Below are 27,231 nucleotides of genomic sequence, written 5' to 3' on the forward strand. Positions count from 1 at the left end.
GCAAGGGCTGGCTTTGCTGGAGCTGGAGAAGTGTGAATATTTATACGTTAAATGGCAGTGTGGATGATTGCACTCCAGGGGAATTGCAGACTTAAAATGCAAGGGTTTAGAGCAGGCCAAAGAATGGGACTAAACATACGTGTATGCAGCTGGGATGTAGCCAAGCTATTACGGAATATAAAAAGTGAGAGGGAGATTAGAGCCAGAGAGACCGAGACCCACTTTGCTGTTTCACCAGTGGAAGACTTTGATAGGGGTTTGCTTTAGTTAGGAGTGAGTTGCTTGGCGGCAGGATTCTCTGTGGCCCATGGCCCACTCGGAACAGGGAATAATTCATCAGGTCTTCTTAAATATTTTATTTAATGTACAAGAAACTAAAATCCTTAAGCCAGAAATAGTCAGAACCTATGAAAGGTAAGTCACGCTCTAAATGGCTTACGCAGCATAACCCACATTGAGAAATACTAAAAATCCGTTAAACCTTTTTAAATGGGTGTGTGTAAGGCAGAGGGAAGTGTAAGGTGGCAAGGTACCGCCGTGCGATAAAGCCCGGGAGGCGACTTCCGAATGCGCTGCGCTGAGTCAGTCAGCCAGCAGCTGCCCCTTTAAACGTGCTCACCAAAAGTCTTGACGTTCTCCTCTGGGAACTCCCTAAACAAGAAACAACTTTTTTAAATGTATGCTTTTCTGTCTCCCTCGACCTGAATATCACTGATGACGACAGCTAAAACAAGAAGTATCGTGCTCGGTTAATACTAATTTCAGTAATGGACTAATAACGACAGCTACACATCAGAGCTTTGTTTATTGTTTTGTATTTTCTTATTTTGAAGGCAAATGACTCACTAGCTTTAACAGAAGCAAGTGGCACCTCGGGGTTATAGTACCACTCATTTACTACCTTAGTTTTGGAAAGCTGCTTCTTTATAATGAAGGTAAAGATCTTGTTGTTCAAGGGGAGAATGTATGCAGGAGTTAAATTTATTTGAATTATCTTTATCAAAGGGCAATAAAATATAAACGATAACAAAATACACAAAATATCGAATGCAAAAAGACAGATCCTGATTTCCTTCTTCAGGAAAAATTCCTTTCTTATTTCAGGGAGGGTCTCAAGCATAAGATGCTGAGCTGACATTCATCCAGAGAAGCTCCCTCAGGAAAGGTTTTATTCCAGGGGCAATTTGCAATCTGGGCTTTCCTTTCCTTATCTGTACATTTGGAATTTTCCTATATCAGAAGTCTTGAGTGTTCATTTAATTCTCAAACCAGTGCAAAGCAGCCAAACTCAAGTCCCAGTTACTTAAAACAGAATTTGAAGTGAAATTAATGTGTAATATTCCCAATCCAAAAATTAACCATCATAGACATCATTAATCTTCTTGTGCCTTCTTTTCCAACTATTCCACGTTATTCACCAGAACTTGGAAAAATCCAAATGATGAAAATTATTTTTTAGGACTACAGATCTTCTCAAAAATCATGTGCTAATAGCTCCTTTCTTCTTGAAGGAAGACTCTAAGCATGCCAAATCTTCACATCCTGTAACTTCTGGCTTTTAGAATTCAACTTACTTCTGCCGTTACTTCAGATTCCTCCTCAACCTACATCCCAGAGACCAAAGAAGACAGATGAGGCCTTCACGTCAGAACCACACCAAAGCCCCTAACGCTCCTGTCTTCATTAACGCTTCTCAGGACCACACAACATTTCTATAAAGTTTATAAGCAGTGTTACCAAAGCTGCAGATGAAAGAAAAGGCCTTTACCTATTGCCAGGATATCGACTGATGCAGTGAAAGCCCTTTCTTTTAACCAGTGCCAAACTGAGGGCAGACGAAGCTGAACTGACATAATCTGACCATCTGGAGTACTATACATTCCCTTATTACAAACTTGACCAGCTTTTTCCACACACAGAAATGGTGACAGTTAACAATTTTGGCCAGATAAATTTGTATCAAGTACTGATAATTTTCAAGTTCCACAGGAAACAAAAATCTTAGTCATAATCCAAGCAATTTCTCTTATAAATGAAACCAAATAAGACCCAGTCTTTTATGCCAAAACATTTTACTACAAACTATGCGTAACTGATTATACCCAACTTTACTGGACGTGTAATTAGTGATTACTATGACAGTGTAATATATTAACTCTCCAAGAAAGGAAGATCTTATTGCTCCAATTCTCTTTTTGAATTAAAGTATTAGGCTATTACATGGATCATTTCACAGCTGGCTCTGATTTATCTTGGTTCTGATGCAGCCATTAATTCTGCTCAGAATTAAGAGAACAGAAGGATGCAGTCAGTCATTTCTGTAGTCTCTGGTTACAGTGTTATTTGATTGAAGAGGTAAGGTTCAAATACATATTTTTTTTTTTAGCAGTGAACTCCTAGAATCCTTCAAGGTCATGTGACAAAGTAAAAACTCACTGTTTTTTTTCTAGCAAAGTAAAATGTATTGGTTACGGCCACAATAGATAACATTTATCATTTAGTGACTGTAAATAAGCAGGTTCACATATTAATTGATTCCCCTCAGAGCTCTGTTAGTCAGGATAGCTACTTTTCACAGTACATAAAGATAAAAAATCATAAGGAAACCATGGAAGAGGCTTTCGGATCCCCTTATTATTATCAGTTACACTCTGAATTAGTGACATATTTTCCCATGTGTCTTAAATATTTTCCCATGTGTCTGATTCCACAGATCACGTGTCTTAATCCTCATCCTGAAAAATCAACGGGCACACCTTGAACACTGACTCAATTTTTTTGGCTATTGTTTTCCCCTTCTTCCCCAACTTCAGAACTTTTTGCTTGTATCACAGGCAGTTCTATGTGCTGCTTTATACCTGCATATATAAAAAAATACTATGGCATTAAATTAACTCACACCTTGCACTATTTTTAATGTGACATTGAAGAAAAATAGGGTTTTTTCATTGGTTACTGATTTAAATTTCAAGTGTGTACACAGGGATTACAAAGCTTAAGTATCTATACGTACGTTCTGATTAGGGTCAGAGCAGTACCAAGGGGAGGTGTTCAAGCACCGCTGCCTTACTTGGTTGCCCTTTTGGCACTTCTAACACACCAAAAAGCTGCACCAGTACTGCGCGTTGCTCTGAAACCATCAGACTCTTCACTGGCAAGGCCTGGTCTCACACCTCCTAGGTCCTCGCAACAGTTTTTAGTGGGCAGAAGTACTACCAGCAGTAGATGATGATCGAATTACTACCAGTCTACTGGTAGACTCGAGTTACTATCGAGTCTACTACCAGCAGTAGATGACGATCGAGATGATCGAGATGATGATCGAGCAGTAGATGATGATTGAGAAGTACTACCAGCAGTAGATGATGATCGATGTCAGACGCTAAGGCACGTCTGATACATCCAACTCTTTGCAACTGGATGGGATGCATCCCGGGTGCTGGAAGTGAATTTGAGGAGGTATAGCTGTTCCTCTATAACTAGGGGTTGTAACGCTGGCCTCCAAAATGTAGCGTCTCATCTTGCTAGATGAGGGCACAATGATTTGCTTTTTCACCTCAAGGTTGTTAAAAGCAACTGCTTTTGACTTTTCAGATATAGGAGTATGCCTACAGAATGTGTGGTAGGATACAGGAAGGCAGATAGCAAAACAGTGTTTGTATCATTGCAGTAAATTACTTTATTGGAACTGACTTCAACTGAAGAGCTTCCAGAGTTATACTGAGGTATTACAGAATTTATTTATATATCCCTATTCAAGTAGCAGTCTTTATTTTAACCTCACATTACTTTTTAAATCTCTCATGCAGGTGTCTGTTTTAAAAACCTGAAAACACAGCATTATTTCTTTACTTTGCTAATTTGATTTATGCTTTGTGTATATAAAAGTGATTTTTATAATTTTGTAAATTAGTTACACAATAAAAAACGTGCAATGCTAACGCCTAAAAACGTTATGAAGTTTTGAGGTTTTATCTCAACAGTAGTCTGTGAAAGTACTGACAACAAAGATCTAAGGATAGGAAAAAAGTAAACACGGCATACTGAATGTCTGTTTCATTTATCTAATAACTATTACAATGACCACGTAACACCTAAAAAATAGATATGCAAAGATTTGAGTTTGCTTTTTGTTTATTTTACCATCCTCAAGTAGTACTTCATTCCTGATACAATTTTGATGGAGCCATTTACAAGATGCAACTCACTCTAAAGTCACTCTCTATATAGCCCTCTCTATATATGCATTCTGTTTAAAATGTTATTGACCTACGGTTGGACTTGATGATCTCAAGGGTCTTTTCCAACCTAAATGATTCTAAATATTCATGTATTTTATGTAGAAGGTTTCAAACAGTCTGGGTTTCAACGTTCTTGAAAGTGTGTTGCAGCCTGCGGACCCAGATGTGCCCTGGTAATTTTTTGACCTACTACCGGCTGACAAGTTGCACGTGCCGTTTGATCTTCTAAAGGTCTGGGAAATAGCACGTATCTCCTGGAAGAGGCAGCAGACTAATGCAAGCAAATGTGCTCCTGCCAGCTTGCCAATCAGCAGGCATATACCTCCCGACAAGAATGTGCCTATATGATATCTGGCAGTCCAGACGCGTAGGAGGACGTGGTCTAGCTGGCAATCTGCTCATCGGGAGACGCGCACTCTCTCTCAGTGATTTGAAAAAGCATGTATTCTTTTCAAGGGCACAGGGGGTCTGTTAGTGTGTGTGTTCTGTTACTGTATTTTAGGTCCTTGCTCTTTCCCAGTTTCGGGCACAGCCAGCAGCACAGAGAACTGGAGTGGGGAGGCATGGACACAGGAAAGAACGGATAATTTCCAAATCAGTAGTCTCCAGGTAAATAGCAGAATTCCTGGCCAAAAAGGGATGCCTCTTATCACTGTCTTTGGGACGCTGAATGATGTGGCAGTGTTAAGTACTACAGATTTGGCACCTATTAAAACGACTCTTTTATTACCATTTCTATTACCACAGTAATGACCGCTACTGAAATCTAAGTTTAGAGAGAAGATAATGCTGTTTGTACATGATCTTGCACGTTTGTAATGAAAGTTATATCTTTGCTTCTAAACAGATTATGAATTATCATGGCCAGAATCATTCAGCACCACATTCAGCTGAATTAATTCAGCAAGACTGTAAACATGGATACAGAAAATACCGTGAAGATATGCAATACTGTAACATTAATTATGGTCTTACAAATGCACTCGCACTCACCTTCGCAGGTGGTGCATATCCTCCAGAAAAAAGGCAACCAACCACTAAAGTGGTGAATTGCCTGTTGAAACCTTACATGGGCCACAGTAACCAGAGACTGTTTATACCTGATCTCCATTCAAATAGCTCTGCTTCAGCAGCGCTATTTCATTTCAGCACTTCATCTCTTCATCCTTACACTTTATCTAGCATTACAGGGACTCCTCTCAAACCCCTATCATGGCTGAATAATTCAATGGCAAGCAAATTCCTTACATTTCTTTTCCGCAGCCTTCATCACTAATTGCTGATTGATACTTTCTAGACCTCACTGAGGAGATGTTTGCATTTTTCCTTCAACACCACCACCAAGGAAAGGCAGTGAGATGGGCCCTTGCTGCTGGGAAAGGCACTCCAGGTCTGTTCAAAACGTGCTCTCAGCTCTGCCAAAGTGCTCCAGCTGGTATCTCCAAATATTGCATGCAACTAATTCTGAATACAGTTGGAGTGCTTGTAGGCTATTCAGTGGCTAAAACCAGCTCTAGGGTGCACAGCTAAAACTGCACTGGTTTGTATCTTAACTCTGTATTTCTCCTTTTTCTGAAGCCAAGGCTGCAAATATTTTTTATTTTTGAATTTTCAGAAGTTTGCTGAAATTGATATTCAGTAAGATAAGAAGATTTAGGTTACCCGGAGCTCTCAATTAAGGTAACTATATTCTGTAATATGCAATAAACATATGATTGTAAAAGTTATGTTTTGGGTATAACAAGCATTATTATCTCAGTATCAGCCCTCCCCAAAAACCTGTCATATAACAGGCTTTAATAAAATTCTATTTATTATAATGCCAGTTAGATTCATACAAACAAAAGCTCAGTAGAGATGCAGAACATGTATATTCTTACCTGTTATCAAATATACATTACTCTGTATAGATTTCAGACCACATAAATCACCTCAAGGCATTTATAAATATTTAATAAAATAAATAAATACAATGTTGATAAGAGCACCTGCCAAAGAGCTAAGAAGAGGGAGAACGAACATTGCTCACTGCAAGTTCCCTCCATTGGTGCTAGAACTTGAACGATACAGGATGTGCATGGTGGCTGGGAGAGTGGCTTATGATTAGTTGACACAATCCAGTGTACTTATTATATGCTGACTATATCATTTAAGGATATTACCATATTGCTAATCACATAACATACACTGGAGAGACAAAAGGTGACTTTCCCACCAAATTCGGAATTGCTACGATATTGCTACGAATACCTACTATGATATTCAATTCCATGAGTAAGGAAATGTGGGCAGAAACTGCTGGTTACAGGTTAAGTTTACAACATCGAAATTTCAACAACTTCTCTACTCAGGAAAAATTAATAATACTGTATCCCATTGGAAGGTATTAGGTATCTTTAAAATAGTTAAATTATTTGTTTTCTTTTAATGACTTCCTGCCAATATCCATAATTCTCTCTAAATGTTCAAAACTAACTTAAAATCCAATATAAAATTGCTATTGTTTTTATATCATCGAAAAGGAAAGATTAATGACATATTTCAGTAATCTCGTAATAACTGTTTTTTTTCATTGTTCAACCTATATGTAATCCTCAGTGGATCTTAGATGTAGGTTTAAAAGGTATTTAATGCCTGGTTTTCAGTTGCCAAGGTCAAATATCCCCTAGCATGTATAGGGAAAGAGGAAACATCTGTTGGAATAATTTATCTGACTAACAGAGGGTAGGATTAAAATTCACTGATTTCTTTGGTCTGATACTGAATTTCAGTTAAACAATACAGGTTATTTGTTCAGTTTGACAAAATTTCCTCGCTTTACATGTGGGCACATTTATGCATACCCCTAACTACTGGATCTGGCAAGGGAATACTGTGATTTGTCATTATTTCAAATCCGCATATACTCTGAGAATTAATATTTCTGTATTTTGAGTTATTCCCCCCCCCCCCAATAAACATTTTAAAGAGTTCACAAACCTTTAACTAATTCTCAAGACTCTTTGTTTTCCAAAGAATTCCACTAGTAACAAGATTAGAATACGTCTCAAGATCAGTGATTACATATGAAATTGTAATGTAAAGCAACCTTCGGAGTCCAAGATAAGTCTCGCTTAAAAGTTTTTTGAAAATATTAAATGCAAGTCATCTGACTGTAGTTTATTCTATCCTGTATGTGACTCAGAGTAAAATCTTCTAGACTAATAGTAAAAACAAAACGAAACAAAAAAATCACTCAAATTGTTTAATTTGCAAATGTAAAGTAATACAAATATAGACATTTTATTCCAATCAAGTATGGAAGATGCAATCTTTGCCTTTTTAGGGTCAAAAGGGATTTCAACAGGGCCAGGATTGTACTCCAGCTTCATCATACTGGGAAAAATTTTGTCAAGCAAAGCTGCTCAACAATTGGACAGCGTTTCAACGTAGTAGAGTAGAATCGGAATGCTTTATCTCCAAGCAGATAGCAGAAGTTCTTACATGGAAGAAAACAACTTTCTGGGAAGTGCTGTACATGCATGTTCCATCCTTTATTAGAACTAAGGGGAATGGTAAATGAAAAGCGTAGTTTTATTCAGCCTGGCCCAAAAGACAGAATGCTAATAAAGATGAAATTCAGGCTGACAGAACACTGAGCATGTGGATAAACTCATTTTACAATGGAATTAAAAGAAAAAAATGCATGTTTGTATGGCATGAGTATTAGGCTGTACCCTTTAAATTTCACAAGCCTGAACTATTCCCTGGAAAATAATCACACAGTAGTACTATTTTGTGATAACTAGTGTTTTTAAACTTCTCCACTTCTGCAGCAGGAAAAAAATTCAAGAATGGGCACATATATAATGAGTTCCGTTTCTTTTCAAGATGGAATATATCCATTGTCACATGAAGAACAAAAATGATACTTCAGAAGAGAGCAGCTCTGTGATCTGTAATTCTTCTTCCCTTCTCAAGGGAAAGGCAGCTATTTTTAGTCAGAACAAATAATCAGTAGGAACAACAATGATGGAATGTAAAGTAGCAAGCTGTCAACAATAAAATAGTATTAAATGTTGCCTAGTTAAATTTTCAAACATACTAATAAATTCTGATTTGAATGTAAAATAAAACACTACATTTAGTAGTTTAGTTACAAAAGAATACCTGTGCCAGTTGAATTTATTTATTTATTTTATCTACAGCATTGCAAAAATGATGATTTTTTTGTTGGCCAGTACAGCTGATAAATAATAAAACAGTTAGGCTGAAAGTAGCATTAAAAATCTGGAAGGAGTGATATTAGGTCCCAAATACTGAACTAAAATATTACTACAGGTAAAATTGGAAAAACTCTAGGTCCCAAACTGCAAATCCCTATGATCTGATTTTATTTTCACAAACAGTTGCATTAGAGTTCACAAGGCTGCTTATGTGAGTAAGGAATACATATGCTAAACTCTAAATTGTTTAAATTCATCTAATGTCTAAATGTCTGTAAGGCACACACGTCAGATTTTCTTTCTTGATTATCTTGACGGTCTTGAGCTAATGCTGTAGGAAAATGCTAATGAAGTATATAATACACTGGAACATGTCTATTAGAAGTAAGCTATAATGATGAAAAGTGATTGTTTCTCCTTCTGCATATTACTGCGTGCACGGGATCAACCTTCACCAATGTTGTTAACAGTAACTACTTCCAAGAATTAACTTCTATATTATTTTACCTTTGTGGAAGATTACAAACAAATCCATATGACAGAAACTAGTAACTCTGGAGTAAAGTTATTACTATTAGCTAGTCTACTGATTTATAACCAGAAACTGAAATCTATTATCCTGTCTTTCAAAGAAATAAAGACAACAGTTATAACATGGTTAAAAAAACCTGAAACTGATTTCAGATGAAATTCTACCTTCATGTACTCATTTTCTTACTGATTCAGTAAGAGCTGTATGTGCAATAACGAACAGAACTAAGAGAAGATGTCTGAGGTACATACCTGAGTTTTCGTCTGATTTATTTTTTTTCCAGGATTCTTGAAAGAGGTTCTCTTTTAACTTTGTGCATCTCAGACAAAACTAAAAAATTTGGTTTTTCTTTTGCAGAGTGACTGTAGTGAAAGGGAAGAATAGGATAAGGTGTTTCAAAGTCAGCTGCAGAAAACAAAGAAAAAAGGTTTAATTCAATATCCCAAGTCAAAGCACATCTATTTTAATATTCAGTATGATTGATCACAGGTTCCAGTATATCTTGTTATAGAAAACAGTGTAATCCTTAGGGTAAAATGCCTCAAATTTGATAACTGAGAATGGAAAACGTTGGTGAAATTATGGACAATGCTGCAAACACTGATGAAGGTGAATATTAAAGCAGGTATTCATACTCAGGTAGAGTTATTTGGAAGGGAGTAAATTCAATTACATGGCACCTCCTTATATCGGTAGTTATTCAGAAGACAGAATATTACTTTCAGAACCATTGTCATTCACATATGGCTTCCAAACACTGAGCAAACTGCAACCTTCTTGGGGCTGAGACTGACAGGTTGAGCTCTTTTCAGTTCATGTTTTCAAAAATAACTGACCTTCATGAGATTCCATGGATTAATAATTTGAGATACTATGGCTACAAAGAACATGCTCTCTCCCCCAGGTTACATATCACAGTTTATCTTCTGAAAACAACAGTGTAACTGCCACCAATTTTATTTTATTTTATTTTATAAATATGGTCATTCAAACCATTTTAAGTAATTTAAAGTCTGTCTGTTTCCAAATCCTGCAAGATGGCAAGACATGCTGTTAAGTCATTTATGTTTTAATCTGCATTCAACTCTATAACAACAACAACCCCCACCCCACCATTTTTTACAAAAACTCAGAGTTTATTTCAGGTTTTGCTTGAGTTTCAAAACTAATTTGTTTTCCTGCTTCAAGAACCTGTTGCCTTTTCTTTTCGGTTTAAGGCTTTTTTCCTCCAAGACTTTTTTTTTTCTTTCCAAGTTTAAAACCTTTACTTCTGCTAGACATGTATCTTGTGAAGGCCTTTAAAAGGACTGGGAATTTACACAGATCAAATATCAACAAATAGATCTTAAAAGTCTGATGTATGTCATGCATATTTATTCTAGAATGCCCAACACTCTATTTTTTAATATGGAAAGTAATAATGAATATTTACAAACATTCAAAATGTATTAGCTACTCCTTTCCATAATTCTGGGAGATTGGGATGGGAGGAAAAAACCACCACATGAGCTAGTGCTAAAATTAAATTTTATATTGTAAAAGTTCAATTTCTACTCCTGTGTTTCAGTCTCACCACCAGTACAAGTCTCATTCCTGGTATATTTACTGTTAGCTGCTATGTTATTGTTTCTATAATATTGCAAATAATCATGAAGTAATTGATTAGTTTGCTTACAAAAGTGTAGATAGGCTGCATGTTCATTTGTCATTCTTTCTTTTTTTTTTTTCCTGGCAGCTTTGGAGGCTTTCCAATTCATTAGGAACTGTCTTTCCATTTCTTTAATTTCTTTCCCATCAAGGGATTCTGCCAAAGAGAAGAGAACATTTTCTGTGATACCTGAAGTTAACTAAAAGGCTGTACAAAGCTGTATGTAATGTGTACTGGTTCTGTATTTGCCCTCTTCAAATCTTTTTTTCTCTTTTTAGTCTTTTGGTGAAAAAAATATCCAATACAGCTTGATGTTCATATTCAAGCTGCAAGAGCGAGTTAACACATCTTAATTACAAAAGAAAGCATCTATTATTTTTATAACTTTCAAGGAAAATATATGTATTTCACATTCAGTTAATGTGCAACACCTTATAGAAAGTTTTGAAGAAAAACTATGCTCTTACACAAGATATATATATAGATGCAGAAATTCAGGTTAAGAGAGAGAAACTGCATGCCTTCGCAGTCAAGAAATCCTACTGATCATGAAGACAGACAGGCAAATTTGGCTCTTTAAGGTTAACTTTACTCACTTAGGTGCCATAAAGCTTATGCTCTATGTTTCCTTGATTGCATCTGCATTTTTGAGTCAAATGAAATACCTCACTTGGCCACAAATTTAGGTTGCGTTAGAACTGTCCTAAGTCACTGTTATTTTCATTGTGCAGATAGGCTTTTTCTTTTTCTTAGTGGCCAATGTTTTGTACTCTCAGAAAAAAGAAAAACAAGTTCTGTAATTACAACTTTTAAGATAATTGCCACCTTTATCCAAAAAAGTAAAAAATGAGCAGATATTTTTTACTTGTTTCTACAGTATGAATACTTACATATAGAAGACTAAGTTGCTTTCCATGCTAAAATTATTTCAAAATAATAATGTAAACTGCATCACGGTAAGGTTAGCAAATACATTAATAACATAAGTGTAAACTGCTTTTAAGGACAAATGTTATATAACAAATTCAAACATGATAAGGTATGATCTGTACGACTGTAACTGTACAACTAAAACACCTATAGCAACTACTACAGGCCGATAGGGGAGTAGACTAAACTTATCTTTGAAAATCAATTTCTCAACATCTGGAATACGAACACAAGAAAGTCTTACTGTCATTACAATCTCACCAATCATCTATTATGAAATGAATGATTACTACTAATAGCAAAAGCTAAGCAACATGGTTTGTGCAGTTGATTACATAAGCAGTTTTAGCTACGTTACCTGTACATAAATTAAAAATTTATCATTTGACATAAATATCGATGGCAGTAATTGTGTTTACATACATAGTGCAATTCAAGAATAATTAATGTATCAATTATTTCCTAAACCAGTGAGGGTTATGGGTGGGTTTTGGGGCTGGCTATTGGTTTTATTTTTTACCTAAAGTTTGTGACTGTACTACAATCCTGTCCCTGTACTTTGGTTTGTGGCAGATGGGGTTTCCTGTAAGATCCATTCTGCGTAGCTTTGTCCATTTGTTTAATACAACCTCCAAATCCTGCAATTGATACAAGAACAGAACATTGTGATTATTTTGCTCCCTCCAGAGTAAAATTCAATAGTAGCACAATTTGTTCAGCCAGGCCCAGATCCTGCACACAGAAATAACTTCAATGAGACCACTCATGTATTAATATGCACATTAAGAATGTGCATTTTCAAATAGAGTGGTGCGTACGATTCCCGGAATATATCATAACTGCACAGAAGAAATAGTGATGCAGTTGGAAACCCCTGCATTTTTAAGGATACAGTAATGCCAGCTATGGAAAATGCATCCCCAGCTATGGAAAATGCATCTGTTAATGCATCCCCATGGTCTCACAGAGCCCTTAGAGTATCAGCGTCTGATTAGATTTTGAAAAAACTGTGGCAGACTAAATATGTTACAGAGAAGAGAACAGACTCTAAAAAAGGCTAATCATGCAAACCACAGTAGACTGCCTCTCTCTTTATATATATGTAAAACTGTATTTTACAGGAGAAACAGTAATCCCCCCCTACATAACTGTGGGTGGTCAGTTATTGTATTGGCCCAAATAGTGAAATTTTTGAAATATACCTTTCTCCATCTGGGTTTCTGTCTGCTTACCCAAGGGCAGTATGACCTAGATAAAACTTCTTCTGTCTTTTAAATACAGTAAATTCAAGCTAAAAGGATGCAAACCTTAGCAGATTGGTCCTTTCTACTCAGATACCCTACTTTCTGAAATACTTTCTTTTCAAAATTTCCCTTAACTGTATTATTGATAGGCTTCCTTATATGTGTGAAAAGCCTAAGGAGGGATTCAAAACAATCCGTATGAATACAAGAGGAAGAGAATTTATGTTCTACAGTTGTAATAATTTGGAAAAAATCTACTAATCATAATGTGACAGGTTCTAAACTGCGAAGTCTGTAGAATTTTGTAGCTTGATGCCAATAATGAAGTATCTAGCAAGGCAGATATCTCTTAGCTCCTTCAAATTTAGAATATCACCTGGGTAACGCAAGCAAGGAGAATTCCAGTTTTGCAGGCTCTACTCCCTTGGTAGAAAATCCTCCTGGGAATATTCTATGAGTTATATAATACATGTTTAGAAAAATCACATGGAAGAGGAAGTGGCAGCACAGCCTCACACCTCCAAACCATATCATTTTTCTTCTAAGATGATATCACCGTCATCATCAAATCATCTATTGTTATCCAGTGATGATAACGTCTTTTCAGAAAAACGGAGAACAAAAGTTTGGTTCTGTGAAGAGCAAAACTGATAAAACACTGCAAGAAACTCTGGGGACCAGTCCACATGAAGAAATGTTGATAAATCTCATAATGTTACACAGCAAAGCTTTATCAGCATGTATCAGAATAGCAATATGATAACCCTCACAGTTCAGGTGCTAACACTTAATCACAAACACAACAATTTAGGTGAAAAACATTTTAGGCTAGGCTTATTAAAAATGAAATAGCATTTAGCAAGCATATTTATTTATTCTTACCTGAGCTTTCAGGCATTGTCACTGAAATCTGTAATGTGTTCGAGATTTCACTAGAAAGAATTTTTTCAAGTAATAGTTTTGCAACACAAAATTGTCTATTACTGAAATAAAATGTATACAGTTTAACTTTGATGAATGTATACAAAGAGTCCTGTAGATTTTTGTTAGCTGTTACTTACTTGATAAATGACCCAGAACATGCTTACTCCAGTGTATGTTTATCTAAGAGCACACTAATCCTGTGCTGAAATATGATTACCCTTTCGATACGCTCTAGTTGTTCATTGCCTTCCTGTCTCTAATAAAGTGCTTTCACTTCCCAGCCTTTCAATAAGCTGTACTAAAGGGACCAGACACTCTTCTGGGCAGTCTCCGTTTGATAAATGATCATGTCATGCTATCACTTTGAGGTCTGCTACAAAATACTGACGAGCAAATTATATTCCATTGGGGGGGGAGAGGGGGAAGGGCAAGTGCCTTAGTAGGCAGCTGTAGTGCTGGCAATAACGTTTTTACCAATTAATGATGGCAATTTAAGAATTGGTATTTGACCAGTATGCTCCAGTTTTTATCGGAAACGTCTAGTCCAACTGCCCTAACTACATCTACAGACAGCAATTTGTCACCATTTTGACTACCTGTCATAATCTATTTGAGAAAATCTATAATTTTTCTCTTGTTCCTGACTAAATTCTGAAGCGAATGAATTCATCTTTTGTGATATCCTCTTGTCATAATCAATACTGGGCAGAGGTTGAATAAATTAAAGACAGGAAATACAGATTTTTATAGGTATTTCTAGCTATATTTTCTCTATCTATTCAAATACTCACACAAGTCATAATCTTTCCAAAACTGATGTAATTAGTAAATAAATAATATTCTGGCTTTTTGTAAATGGGAATAGTTGTGGTTTTTTTTTAATAGGAATAGTGTTTTTAAAAAATTCCCTTAGTATTCCAACCCAAATGCACTGCAGCCTAGAAGTCCTTGTGAACCTGACTAAAGTAAACCAGAAACTCGACAGGATAAATAAATGAAGTAGCAAGAAACAGAAAACAAAGAAAAAACAATTCTATTAAAATGAACTATATTCTTGATAACTGACCTAAGACATACTTTTTACATGTGGTAGCTAGTCATAGTAAGTTATTTTGCATGAATTGAGAAAAATTACTTCATTTTGTTCTGTCTACTGTTCAGTCATGTGAAACAAGGTCATATGCCTTGATGTCTGTTAATTATGCTAACAATGCCCTGAATTAGCCAGAACCTTAAGTGCTTGAATTTACTAGCCCTAATTTTCGACTACGCTGAAATCAATGTGGCATTGTTGAAAAGCGAGGGAGTATGGGTTTTCATAATAATGTGGAAAAACTGAGATAAATTGTTAGATATAAAATAATTATACTAATTATACAAAAGTGAGAAGAAGTCTACATGAGAAGATTGTATTTCATGCATTTCTTATGCCTTTCACATTTCCCTCTTTTGCAAAGATTCCATACTGTTCCTGCTGCCATCTACCTCTGCTACACAGATCACTGCTGTTGACCAGCCCTGCTAAGAGCTGGATGGCTCCTCTACAGCTTCTTCTTCCCACCGGGTGAAGCAGAGCTGGGAACAGAGCTCTTCGGCACTTCTCTGTCACGCAGAACTGCCACGGTCTCTGATCAATGCCAAACATTCCTGGGGACGTTCTTGATGGCAGTGATGGGGAAGCAGGAATGGGAAAAAAGGGGACGTAGAGCCTTTGGCATGAAAAAGAGGTATACTTCAGAGTTTTGAAAACAGAGGGGCAAAAGGGAGGAGAATGGAGGCAGCTTGCGTGGGAATGAAAGAGCCTTTGCTGCATGTAACAAGTTCAGCCAGCAGAAGCAATTAAGTATATGTAGTACAACTGTATACTCCCTAAAATCCTTTCAGCTATCACAGTTGTAGAATAATGTAAGCCATGAAATAATGAAATTCAGGGTTGCAAAAAAAATTGAAATGTACTTAAAACTTTCCTCAACTATTTTTTTTTAAACAGTTAGTGGATGTATAAAATTGTTCTTCTGCTAGATGTTCATTCTAAGTTAAAGCATCTTAAATAGAGCTAAAACTGACTTTTTTTTTATAGTTTGCATGGCCTACTGCTTTTTCAATAGTTTTTTTTTTTTTAATTTCAATAAGAATTTATATTAGTGATAAGTAGACCCTACTAAAATGTAATCTCTAAAACACAGTAATTGTAGCTGGAAAGTTGGATATCCAGCTGCATCACACTGTATGTTAGACACATTCAATATGGTCATTAATTTTACGGGCCTGCAAGGATATGAATAGAAATACCCTATTTGCTCCATATTTTCAAAACTTGGAGATTGTTTAGAAAACACTCAGGACAGTCACTTTCAAAATTTACCAGAGCTTGATCCAAGTGTAACTGATAGCAGCAGCAGCTAACTCACATGCTAACCACATGATTTTTCAAATGCTGTTGACTGTGTAACATGGAAATCTAAATGTCTAATTGATTTGGGTAAATATTAACTCTGGTCTTCCAGACCAGAAATAGATGACGAAATAATGACTTTTAATAATGATTAAATAATATACACACAGTTACTGAATAATACAGTCTTTTCGTCCTCTCCTTATTCTACTTCAGAAGATACTGGTTTTTCCTCTGTGATACTGAAAACACTGTCTCTGAACTGGCACCCTCATTCTTAAAAATAATTGGTTCTTTGGCTAAGACAATCTTCTTTTAAGATCATCACAACTGAAGTCTTTTGTATTTATAAGAAATAAAAAATACAATTAAAAAATCACTATAGTAAGTTTTATTTAGAAAATGAATCCTCTTCAAAAGGGAAGCTTTGGAGAAACCACCTACTTTAAAAAGCTTACTGTTATTTCGATATAACCAACACATTCAATATGGTTTTAATTACCCTGCAAAAGCCTACATGAATTGTATTTTGACATGAATTCAATCACAACGGCCAGCCAGGAACACAGCTTGAAATACAATACATTAATAATCCTCTAGTAAAAAAGAAATGCATCATTCAACATTTTTTAATATTAAAATATAAAAAATGAAGAGTCCAAATGAAGTATATTGACCTAGAAAATTACTAGAATATGCACACAAAGTACTGGAATCTCCTCATTAGTAAAAATAACTGCCAAATTTAATGTAAAAGATATTAAGTGTTCTAAGAAGTGATAAGAATAGTTATTTTAATAATTACTAACCAATGAAAGTTAACTTTTCTAAGGAAATAGAATGTATATGCAAACCAGTAATGAAACAGTTTATTTTAATCAAGGCTTTGTCTTGGTAATTTGGGTTACGATTTAAGCCAATTCATTTTAGTATTTATTAATAAAAATATAAATTTCAAAACCAGCACAACACTAATGCCTATGGTTTATATTAAATGAAAAGAGTGTTAAGTCATTTATAAAGTTTGTACCATGCCTCCACTGTGCAATGATGCTGTCAGCATACTGTTCAACATAAATTTGACATTCAGTTACTACCATGACACTAAAATTATTTTTTTAACTGCTCTTTATGTCAAGAAGTAGAAGACATCATAACTTATAAAAATAATGAGAAGTGACAAGGCCAATATTCGTGTTCCTTTTTGAGAAGATAAGCTGGAAATTGTAATTCTAGAACATTCTGTGTGAACCACATTCACTACTGCAAAAGGAAGAGCATAAATACTTTTATTTAATTTGTTTTAGCTGCTACTGTGGAAGTTAGAGCTCTTGCTTATGAAGACATGTCTTTCCTTGCCAGAAATTTATGAAAGAAATTAAATGTATACTTTCATGACAACTACTTCCTATGCTACTCCAGCAACAATAGTCAAAAAGTCATTTTGATATTAGAATGGCTGCAAAATCACCTAGATTATCTGATATCCAAGAAGTGGCTTTTATTTACATTAACATAGAGAATTAAAAACTGTAGTATAGTAACATATTGCAAGTTAATTAACAAATAAGGGCCACGTCATCTTTGCAAGTTAAGCCACTGATAGTCACTCAGATGGCCAAAACATACACACTAACTCTAGACTTTGGACATATTATATTATAGTTATAACTTCCATGCATTTACCACTCAGTTGATAGATGCATTCACAATTGCCACTTTATGTAGGATTAAAGGACATTTGGACATCATAGATAAACGGTTTTCCATTTTTAATCTCAATAAGATTTTTGGATGAGAAAGGACAGCATGCTTGGAAAGTCAGAGGTTCAGTAACTGTAGAAGTAAAGTTTATTTTTACTCATCTATGTAGTGATAAAGATGGATTTGACTGATTTCTTATCACCCATACTAAATAGAACAAATATTTATTTTAATACCTTCATATGTTGAAGCTGATTGTCAACTGCTCTAAGATAAGAAAGATTTTCCAAAACTGCCAGTTCTTCTAATTCATCAATGTTGTTATTGCTGATATTCAACACAGACAAAGATTTCTGGAGGAAGAAAAACAGAAAAAGAAAGTTATTTTTTTCATGCAACGCATGAGTCAAGTTGTAAATTCTTACAGAAAATTCTCTTAAAGGAAGAACAAGCATATGAAGCAGAAACACACACGTACAACTACCACATACCTCTACATTGTTTTACGTTGGCCTTGCATCTTGTCCTAAAGTGCTGTTTATTTTGGTTTTGAAGTCAAACCAAAGTAGGATTATTTCTCAAATATTTCAGGAATTCTTAGTAAATACAGAATTTTTGGTTTTCTCTAAACATGTTCAAATGCTTTACACAGTTCTGCAAGTGCTACTAACTCTACATTTGAAGTACAAAGCAGACACGGAAATTGACTGCATTTTCCAAGGTTACATCTGAACTGCACAGAGCTGAAATCCGTATCTGATACCCACGTAGTCTCATTTAACAGCTGGACTATACTGTTTTTCTTTCAGACTTGATCCTACAAACCTCTTGGTATACATACCTCTATTCCTTGCCCCTTCTTTGGAACACTAGTGAGTCACATAATGCACTTTGCCTTTTGAAACAGACAATAGTTAGAGAGATCTTTACATTCTAGATAAAAAGTAAATATGTTTCAGCTGTTTATCTCAGGAAATACTTAATGTAGTTTCACGTAAAAGAAACAAGAAGCTTGTATCTCTAGAAGATGAAAAAGGGCAGCTAGTCCAGTGAGTAAATCCCATCTCTAAAATGGGATTTACCATTAGTTAGGAAATGTCTATCTCAGCCGTGTATACAGGAAGTGTAACCCCCTTCTAAAATCTGACCAAGATCTACATTGCAGGCAGAAATTACCAGTATCATCCTGATACACACAGTGCATAAACTTAATCTCCTCAGTCAAAAGATTCATGATATTGACATCATCAAAACATTTGCTTGTGGTACACAGAGTGCTATATGGTCCCATGTTTTTGGCTCTTTCATCTCTGACAGCATTAAGAGCCAGAAACAGACTGAAGAAAGTGAAGTTAAGAAGTGGTGTCTTAAAGAGGGACGAAACACTTGGCACTCGAAGGATAAAAATAGAATGTTTTTACATGTAGCTTCCACAAAGATGTTACATGGTCAAGAATGCAAAGTGTTTCTTAAAAAACAAAACAAAAAAACCTACCATTCCAAAAGACCTTAAACAAAAACCATGAAGAACAAAATGCTAGTGACTCTAGGCCAGGATGCTGAAAAACACTGAAGTATATGAGTTATCCTGGAAAGATTATAGCAATATAAGCTCCCTCTACTTTCATCATTTCTCCAATATAGAAGGAACAAAGTAAAAGTGCTCCCACAGGAATGGCTCATTTCTATTAAAGGAAAATGGCAATACGTGTCTTGGATTACTTAATCTCAAAACAGCAAGAATTAGAGCTAGGTCAAATGTTTATGATCTACACATAAACAAAAGAACTCACTTTTCAGCAAGTTCTTCATCTTCACAAAAAAACCTCATCAAGCCCTGACTACACTTTGGGAGATACAGCAAGATTATTTTTTTAGTATAGAACTATATCTATTAGTAAATAAAGTATATTTTTTTAACCACTTCAACAATACATCTGATGTTTACTGAGCAACTAACACGTTGAAAGAAAACTTCAAAAGCTGACTTTCCTGAAATCTTGACATACCACAACAGAAAAATTGCAGAACTAAAACTGAATGCTTTTGATTGTGTTGTTCTTAATATCCAGGAAAAAAAAGTTGTTGGCCCCTTTTGCCATTGCATTCTCTAGAGAAATACAGGAGGCAGTAAGTAAACTAATGTAACAATCAGAGAAGTATCAACAAACTAATTCACTACAAACTACGTAGACTAAGATAACTAACTGTGATAAATTCCTACCCCTTTTTTAGTTTATTCATATTCTGTTGGTATAGGGCATCCATACATTTCCTTACTTCCTCTCTCTCTTTGTTCTTATTTCCACCTTTCATACAAAAATAAATGAAGAAGTAGAATTTGCTGGACTCCTTGCTTATATGAGAATGGGGATGGGAGTCCCTTGGTAGAATTTGAAAGAATGACACCAACTGGGAGAAAAGGAAAACACACAATGATCAAGTCCTAATCACTTCTCTTAAAAATACTGATCTACTGATTAATGGCTCACTGACATTCTCAAAATGTACTTACTGCCAGGGACCTAAGAGATCTTGGATCAAACAGGAGCTTTTCACCAAGAGGGAGGTGTTGACTTTCAATATGTAGCTCCCTTATTTCTTCTAATTTATCCAAACCCTCTACTACAGTGATGCAGTTGCCCCCCAAATACCTGCAGAATAGAACACAAAATGGATTTAATATCCTTTGAAAGCAAGCGCTAACATAAGGCCTCAATATATTAAAAAAAAGAAATAATTTAAGTATTACTGAATAATATTTGGAAATTATAATAGAAAAAGTAAATAACCTAGCATGCGAGTAGAACATACAGCTAACAGATCCAAGGGGTTTTTAGGGGTTTTATATATTGCTACTATTATTATTAAATGGCTGAAAAAGGAAAATAATTTCAATGCAAATAAATATGTTAAGATGATATGCCATCACTTTACTTATATCATAGAACACTTTGTTAAAAAAATCATAAGCAATTACTTTTATTTGAAAAGCAACATTTAAGAGCTGAAAGGACCTTACTGGCTACATAAGTTTTAAAATTTCTTAGTGCAATAATTATTCTTTTACTAGTAAAATAAATACATGATTTTCAACTTACAGTTTTTCAAGGTTTTTCAGCGATGAGAGATTTTCTATACATGTAATACAATTGTTCTGAAGGTAAAGGTGTGTTATATTTGAAGCAAAGTCCAAGTTCTGGATTTGACTGATTTGGTTATCATATAAATACAGAACTCTAAGATTTTTACACAACGAGAGGTCACCCTGAAATAAACAATAACCAATTAATGCTACATAGAGTTCACTCACTGCCTGCTTCTGGAAGCTGTTGATTGTTTTTATATTTAAGTTCTGCTGCATGATTTATACATTTTCATCTTTAACAAACACTTTTAACAACTATTTTTCCTAGAAGAACTGAGTGTCAGTAGTCATCTCCTGCATAGATTTTAGACCAAAATCTATCATTACTGTTCTGCCGTACAGAAGCTGAGGACTACCACCATCATCAGCAGGTACATCACATCCTGTGTGACTTCATTCCCTTCCTGCCTTCATCAGGTGGATTTCAGAAAAGCACAACTGTTAGCATAGTTGTCTCCATCAAACCTCAGTGACGTAATGGAAACCAGTTCTTGGCAAAGGAATACTGATTTATACAAAAACTTGTACTTCAATGTATTTTAATATACTTCTGAGTCTAAGACTGTCCTGGTTTCGGCTGGGATAGAGTTGATTTCCAGTTGATGGCTGGTGTAGTGCTGTGTTTTGGGTTTTAGTATGAGAATAATATTGATAACACGCTGATGTTTTGGCTGTTGCTAAGTGGTATTTACACTGGTCAAGGACTTTTTTTCAGCTCCCCATGCTCTGCCAGGTGCCCAAGAAGCTGGGAGGGGGCACAGCCAGGACTGTTGATCCAAACTGACCAAAGAGCTATTCCATACCATATGGCATCATGCTCAGTATATAAAGCTGGGGAAGCAGAAGGAAGGGGGGGACATTCGGAGTGATGGCGTTTGTCTTCCCAAGTAACCATTACGTGTGAGGGAGCCCTGCTTTCCTGTAGATGGCTGAACACCTGCTGCCCATGGGAAGGAGTGAATGAATTCCTTGCTTCGCTTTGCTCACGCGCGTGGCTTTTGCTTTCCCTATTAAACTGTCCTTATCTCAACCCACGAGTGTTCTCACTTTTATTCTTCCGATTCTCTTCCCCATCCCACCGCCGGGGGCGGGGGGGGGTCAGTGAGCGAGCGGCTGCGTGGTGCTTAGTTGCCGTCTGGGGCTAAACCACGACAAAGACTCCACTCGAATGTCAAGTTTCTTTGAATGTATTCTTCTTAAATAACTAAAAGGTCACATGTTCTTATGAGGGTTTCTGTAGAACTTCTCTATGGCATCTGATGAACCAGTCCTAATCAAATGGACTGATTAAATTAGTAACTTGCTATAGCTGTGCACATTCCTAGGAGTGGGCTGAATAAACCCATTTGCTTGCTTGGAGCTCTTCACATAGAACAATCTATTTAATCTTCTTGACTGAAATCACACTTCTAAAGCAGAAATCCACGATACACAACAATTCAGTTGTTCAGGGTTCAGCAATTTCAAAATGTGCTCGGTATCTTGAGGGGATTTGAATTAACTCAGGACTTACTGAAACCTGTATAAATTTCCTATTACTAAACTCAAAGGAAGGAGAACTGGGTAAAGTTTGCAGGTTTAGTCTTTGAAAATGAAAAGGTCATGGATTATTTTTTAAATGAATAAGCCCCAGGGGGCAATTTAAAAAAAATAATGTAGATTTTAGCCTGACTAATTTGAAAAAGCCACTTTTCACTAGTCCACCAGTCCAAATTTGTTAACCCCACTTGGCTTATATCCTGTTCCCAAAATCCCCTTTCCTTTCTCAGACTTCCTCTGAAATCTAAGGAATGAATCACAGATAGATTGAAAAGATTGTGCTGCGAGTTAACAACTCTTTGTAAAATTCCAAAGACTAGAAAAAATATGGCCTTAATGAGAATAAAATGTTGCACTTAATAGTATGTAGTATCATTACTACTTCCTTTAAAAAAAAAAAATCCGATCTGCAAAATTACTAGTTCCTTACATCTTCTTCTATCCCACAGTTCACATTTTTATAAAGGTAACCATCAAGAAATACAAGTCTTTAAATAAAAAAACAAACTGTTGCTGAAAATATGAACTTTGTTTTTTAACCTCAGACCTAAAGTCTCCAAGAACACTACAGCTAGATTTCAAGAGGGTTAAAGCACTGCTGTCAAAGCTCTACACCTACTGATTCAATGGCAACAGCCTGGCTGTATTCTGTAGGAGAAGTGTCAGGTCTAAATAATTAATTTGAAAAATTCTCTTTCTTAAGTGGCTAAAGAGGTAAGCAAGTGGAGTTATAATTTCCATTCTGATGACTTCCTGAAAGCTCCTTTACAATGTAGCAACTGTACAAAATAATCAAAATAGCAAATTGTTTTGAATTTTTTTTTAGAGCTGCAGATTTCTGTAATAGTTCTGTGAAATACTGCAAAAATACTTCACTTTTAACACTTCATCTCTCTTGTGTAATTGCTTACATGGATTTTCTATTTTAATTAATTAATGGCAAAAATAGTTAGTGTACTGATAATATCCTTTTTGTGTGCTACACAGACTATTTATACTTCCACAGTTTCAGGTAAGTAAAATACTTCAACAAGATTTTTGCCACATAAAGAAAAAAGTGTCAGGTCGATAATAGGAAACCCTGCAGACTGTTGGAGTTACAGTCACCCACTTTGATGTTTTATATGCAAAGTTACAGCTGAAAGATTATTTTCACATTTCAAATGCACATACATTTAAATCCATTTAAACACTTTTACATAGAAGCAGTGTTGCACACAGTACCAGCAGGGAATGCTGAAGCATGTTGCCAAACAGATGTATTATTAAGGCTTAATTGCAAGTCAATATAAATGTTAAAACGTAATATAGCTGTTATAAAATAGAAACTTGGATTTGCTTGTTTGTCTGCCCAACTATAAATAACTCATCATAACAGTAACTGCAAAACATTTGAGTAGCCAGGTTAAAAGCCAACTATAAATAACTCATCATAACAGTAACTGCAAAACATTTGAGTAGCCAGGTTAAAAGGAATGAAGAAAAATAAATCTTACAATTGCATCTATATTTTTATCTGATAAATTCAGATGAGTTATTTTTCGCAGATACTGTCCAAAGTCCTCTTCACTGCGATTCTTGTGACTGACGCTTTTAGCAATTAGGTCTGTTGTTAGTCGAACCATAATTCTGTAATAGGCCAAACTGCTCTACTGCTTCTTTTAATAGTGTACTCCAAGTGCTCTTGTAAGTAGTTTTATAAAATGCCTTAAAAACAAAAAGGAAAATGTTATATGACGTGTACGCCTGATCTTCAACAAAGCTTACGTGTATACTTCAAATGTGATGTTTGCCCACCAATTCCCTTTTTGCTTACAGTGACACATTTATGTATAGTCTTTGCTGCTTATAAAAACCTACTCCTTTCTTGCTGTCATTTTTTTCAAACTTTTAGTGTATTAAATAACATTTAAAATACATTGTTATATTTGATTTGTTGTTTCAGTGTGCTTAAGAAGGTTGTACCCTAGTCTTCATCTTTTTCAAGTAGAACTATGAGTGCAATGGTCCACAGCAGAAGTAATTCTCACACATAAATAACTAATTAATGGCAGCTCATTACCTAATTATTAGTTAGAAAATACATCACTCTCTACAGCAGGTTTTACTGCTGTGAGAAGTGGTATAAAGCTACAGTACTCTTTATACATCTGCACAGCCCTGTTGTCATGCACACAACTGCATGTACATTTGTTATGCACAGTGAAAAACTGGGTTTTTGCACTGAGGCATACTGTAGAGCTCTCACAACAAAACCAACTTTTATTTTTAAACTCTGGCCATCGTTCCAAGTGAGCTTATAAATCGGGGAATGGGGGGGAGGGAAGAAGGCAAGACACATATTTCAAACTGGATGTGTAAATGGTCTGGGGATAAAAATACCCTAACAAATATAACAACTCAGAATAAAAAGGTTGCTTTTTTAGCCAGTACATAATATAATGTACATTATGTATTTTCGCCACTACATAATATCCTCACATCAGTGTATCAAAACAACCGAGGAGACAGCAAAAAGCATCCCAATACTAAAACTCACGCAGCCACACAAACCAAGGCACAAAGAATCCTCCTTGCCAGTATTACATTTATGAGAAATTGAGGAAAAGCAAAGATTGAAACTGTGAAGACAGAAGAAACTTCCTTACTTACTAAGCAAGGCTGAAGCTCAGTAGTTCCCCCTTATCCGTGTGGGTTTGGGGTTTTTTTGCCTTTTTTTAAAAGGTGAGGGAAGAAGGAAAGCTGAAAGGACATTATTTTTTTTTTTTTTTTACTGAGAAGCGTGCTTCTTTCTGGCTTTTTTACGTAAAATACCTTTCAGAGCCTTTTCTTAGACCTTCTTCCAAAACAAGCAGTAACAGCAGAAGAAAAGCCGGGCTGCCAGCGCGGGGGCTTTCCGTGAAGCAGGTCTCCCTCGACCCCCCCGCTCCTAGAGCCGTGTGATTTGACACTGTCGTCCCCGTCTCCCCACCCCAGCAGAAGGCTTGACGACGACAAGGACCAACCGCCACCCAACACAACCCGCGGGAAGGCTGCTTTGATGTCACTGCCCGTAAGCCAAGAGGGACAGGTAGGGGGCAGGAAGGAAGAGGCGGGATCCGCTCCCCAGCGTCCGTCCCGTGAGGAAACCACCCTTTCCCCAGCGGGCCCAGGTCAGACCCCCATGGCCTGCCCCGACCCCGCTCTCCCCCTCACCTCCCGGCCGCGGCGGCGGGACGGCGGTCAGAGAGGAGGCGCGAGCGCCTCCGCCGCCCCTGGTTGCCGCGGCAACCACACGCCAACCGCCGAGGAGGCAGAACGCCCCCACCGCCTGCTGCGGCGCGCGCCCTTCCCACCCAATCAGCGTTGAGGAGAGCGCAGGCGGAGGGAGAGCGGGGGCTGCGCCTGCGCAGTCGCGGACCGCGCACGGCTTCGGGTGGGCTTAGCACGGGCTGGCGGGGTTCTTCGGCGCCGTCGTTTCAGCGGCTCTGGGCCGCGGGCGGGGGGAAAGGGCTGCTCGGGCTCGCTAGTGGCCTTGCCTCCCCTGGCTAGACCCCTTATGGGTCCACGCGGGTGAGCTGCGTGGGGGAGTCGGTGTTGCTTTTTAGCCTGCAGTCATGGGCCTGGCTATGCCTCTCAGGCAAAAGAGGGTTGGTATGCCACAGGTCAGGGGCACAGGCATGTCCTGCAGTGAGGGTGGCCCGTCGGCTAGCTGGGGCCTGTCAGCCCTCTTTAGGAGTCTGTAGAAGAGGAAATCGCAACGGGAGTATCCCAGAAGAAAACTTTGAAACCTGCTAATGCAAATGGGTTTTAAACAACATGTGCCCTATGAAGAACTCATTGCCTTATTAATATCTTAATAATGCTATGTGTTCTTAAATTTTGTTTACCTGCAGGTTTTCCATCTGGTATTACCCCTTATTCCTGCATGCCAGGCTTTTTTGTGAGCATGAGTTACTGGCAAAAACAAAATTACGTGGTTCATTTCCCCCATGCTTAAATTAGGAGGGTTAATGGTTTTCCTGGAGGTATTTAAAGGACGTTTGGATGAGGTACTTAGAGACATGGTGTAGTGGTGGTTTTTGGCAGTGTTAGGTTTATGGTTGGACTCGATGATCTTAAAGGTCTTTTCCAACCTATATGATTCTGTGATTCTGTGATTTAATAAATTGAGTGGATACTGTGGTTAACAGCAATGTTCTATAAAAAAAAGTTAGCAAATGTTTAATAGATTTTTCCTATGGTAAAACACTATCCCAATTTGGGTTTGTTTTTTTTTTTAAATCCATATTATACCAACCTTTTTGGTGCCTTCTAAAATTAATTAATTAATTGCTGATGACACAAAACTGGGAGGAGTGGCTGATACACCAGAGGGTTGCGCTGCCAGCGAGAGGGACCTCGACAGGCTGGAGAAATGGGCTGACAGGAGCCCCAAGAAATTCAACAAGGGGAAGTGCAAAGTTCTTCACCTGGAGAGGAACACCCCCAGGCACCAGCACAGGCTGGGGGCTGACCAGCTGGAAAGCAGCTTGGCAGAGAAGGCCCTGGGGGTCCTGGTGGACACCAGGTTGGACATGACCCAGCCATGTGCCCTTGCTGCAACGAAAGCAAATGGTATCCTGGGCTGCATTAGAGAAGTATTACCAGCAGTGGAGGGAGGTGATCCTGCCCCGTTATTCAGCAGTGGTGAGGCCACACCTGGAGTACTGTGTCAAGTTCTGGGCTCTCCAGTACAGGAG

The 27,231-nt window shown here is 37.0% G+C and overlaps 1 protein-coding gene and 1 long non-coding RNA gene across 4 annotated transcripts in view; one reads left to right on the forward strand and one right to left on the reverse strand.

The window, feature by feature from the left end:
- Window positions 1-817: 817 nt before the first annotated feature.
- PPP1R42 (protein phosphatase 1 regulatory subunit 42) lies at window positions 818-25,813 on the reverse strand. 2 transcript variants are annotated; one of them, XM_075494780.1, is made up of 10 exons: window positions 25,706-25,813; window positions 25,163-25,252; window positions 24,007-24,217; window positions 20,925-21,091; window positions 20,339-20,477; window positions 18,060-18,176; window positions 12,077-12,194; window positions 10,654-10,782; window positions 9,230-9,383; window positions 818-1,604 (listed from the first exon to the last, which is right to left on the reverse strand). In XM_075494780.1, the coding sequence occupies exons 3-9, from the start codon at window positions 24,133-24,135 to the stop codon at window positions 9,247-9,249; spliced, it is 936 nt and encodes a 311-aa protein (XP_075350895.1). In that variant the 5' UTR covers window positions 24,136-24,217; window positions 25,163-25,252; window positions 25,706-25,813; the 3' UTR covers window positions 818-1,604; window positions 9,230-9,246. The 2 variants fall into 2 exon arrangements, with proteins under 2 accessions (XP_075350895.1, XP_075350896.1); XM_075494781.1 differs by lacking the exon at window positions 10,654-10,782.
- Window positions 21,896-27,231, forward strand: part of LOC142406190 (uncharacterized) — a 213,550-nt gene continuing 208,214 nt past the window's right edge. For both annotated transcript variants that reach the window (XR_012774492.1, XR_012774493.1), the window contains exon 1: window positions 21,896-21,927. This is a non-coding gene — a long non-coding RNA (uncharacterized LOC142406190). The remainder of the gene's footprint in view (window positions 21,928-27,231) is intronic.

Source organism: Mycteria americana, chromosome 2, assembly GCF_035582795.1.
Source record: "Mycteria americana isolate JAX WOST 10 ecotype Jacksonville Zoo and Gardens chromosome 2, USCA_MyAme_1.0, whole genome shotgun sequence".
NCBI classification, from domain to species: Eukaryota; Metazoa; Chordata; class Aves; order Ciconiiformes; family Ciconiidae; genus Mycteria; species Mycteria americana.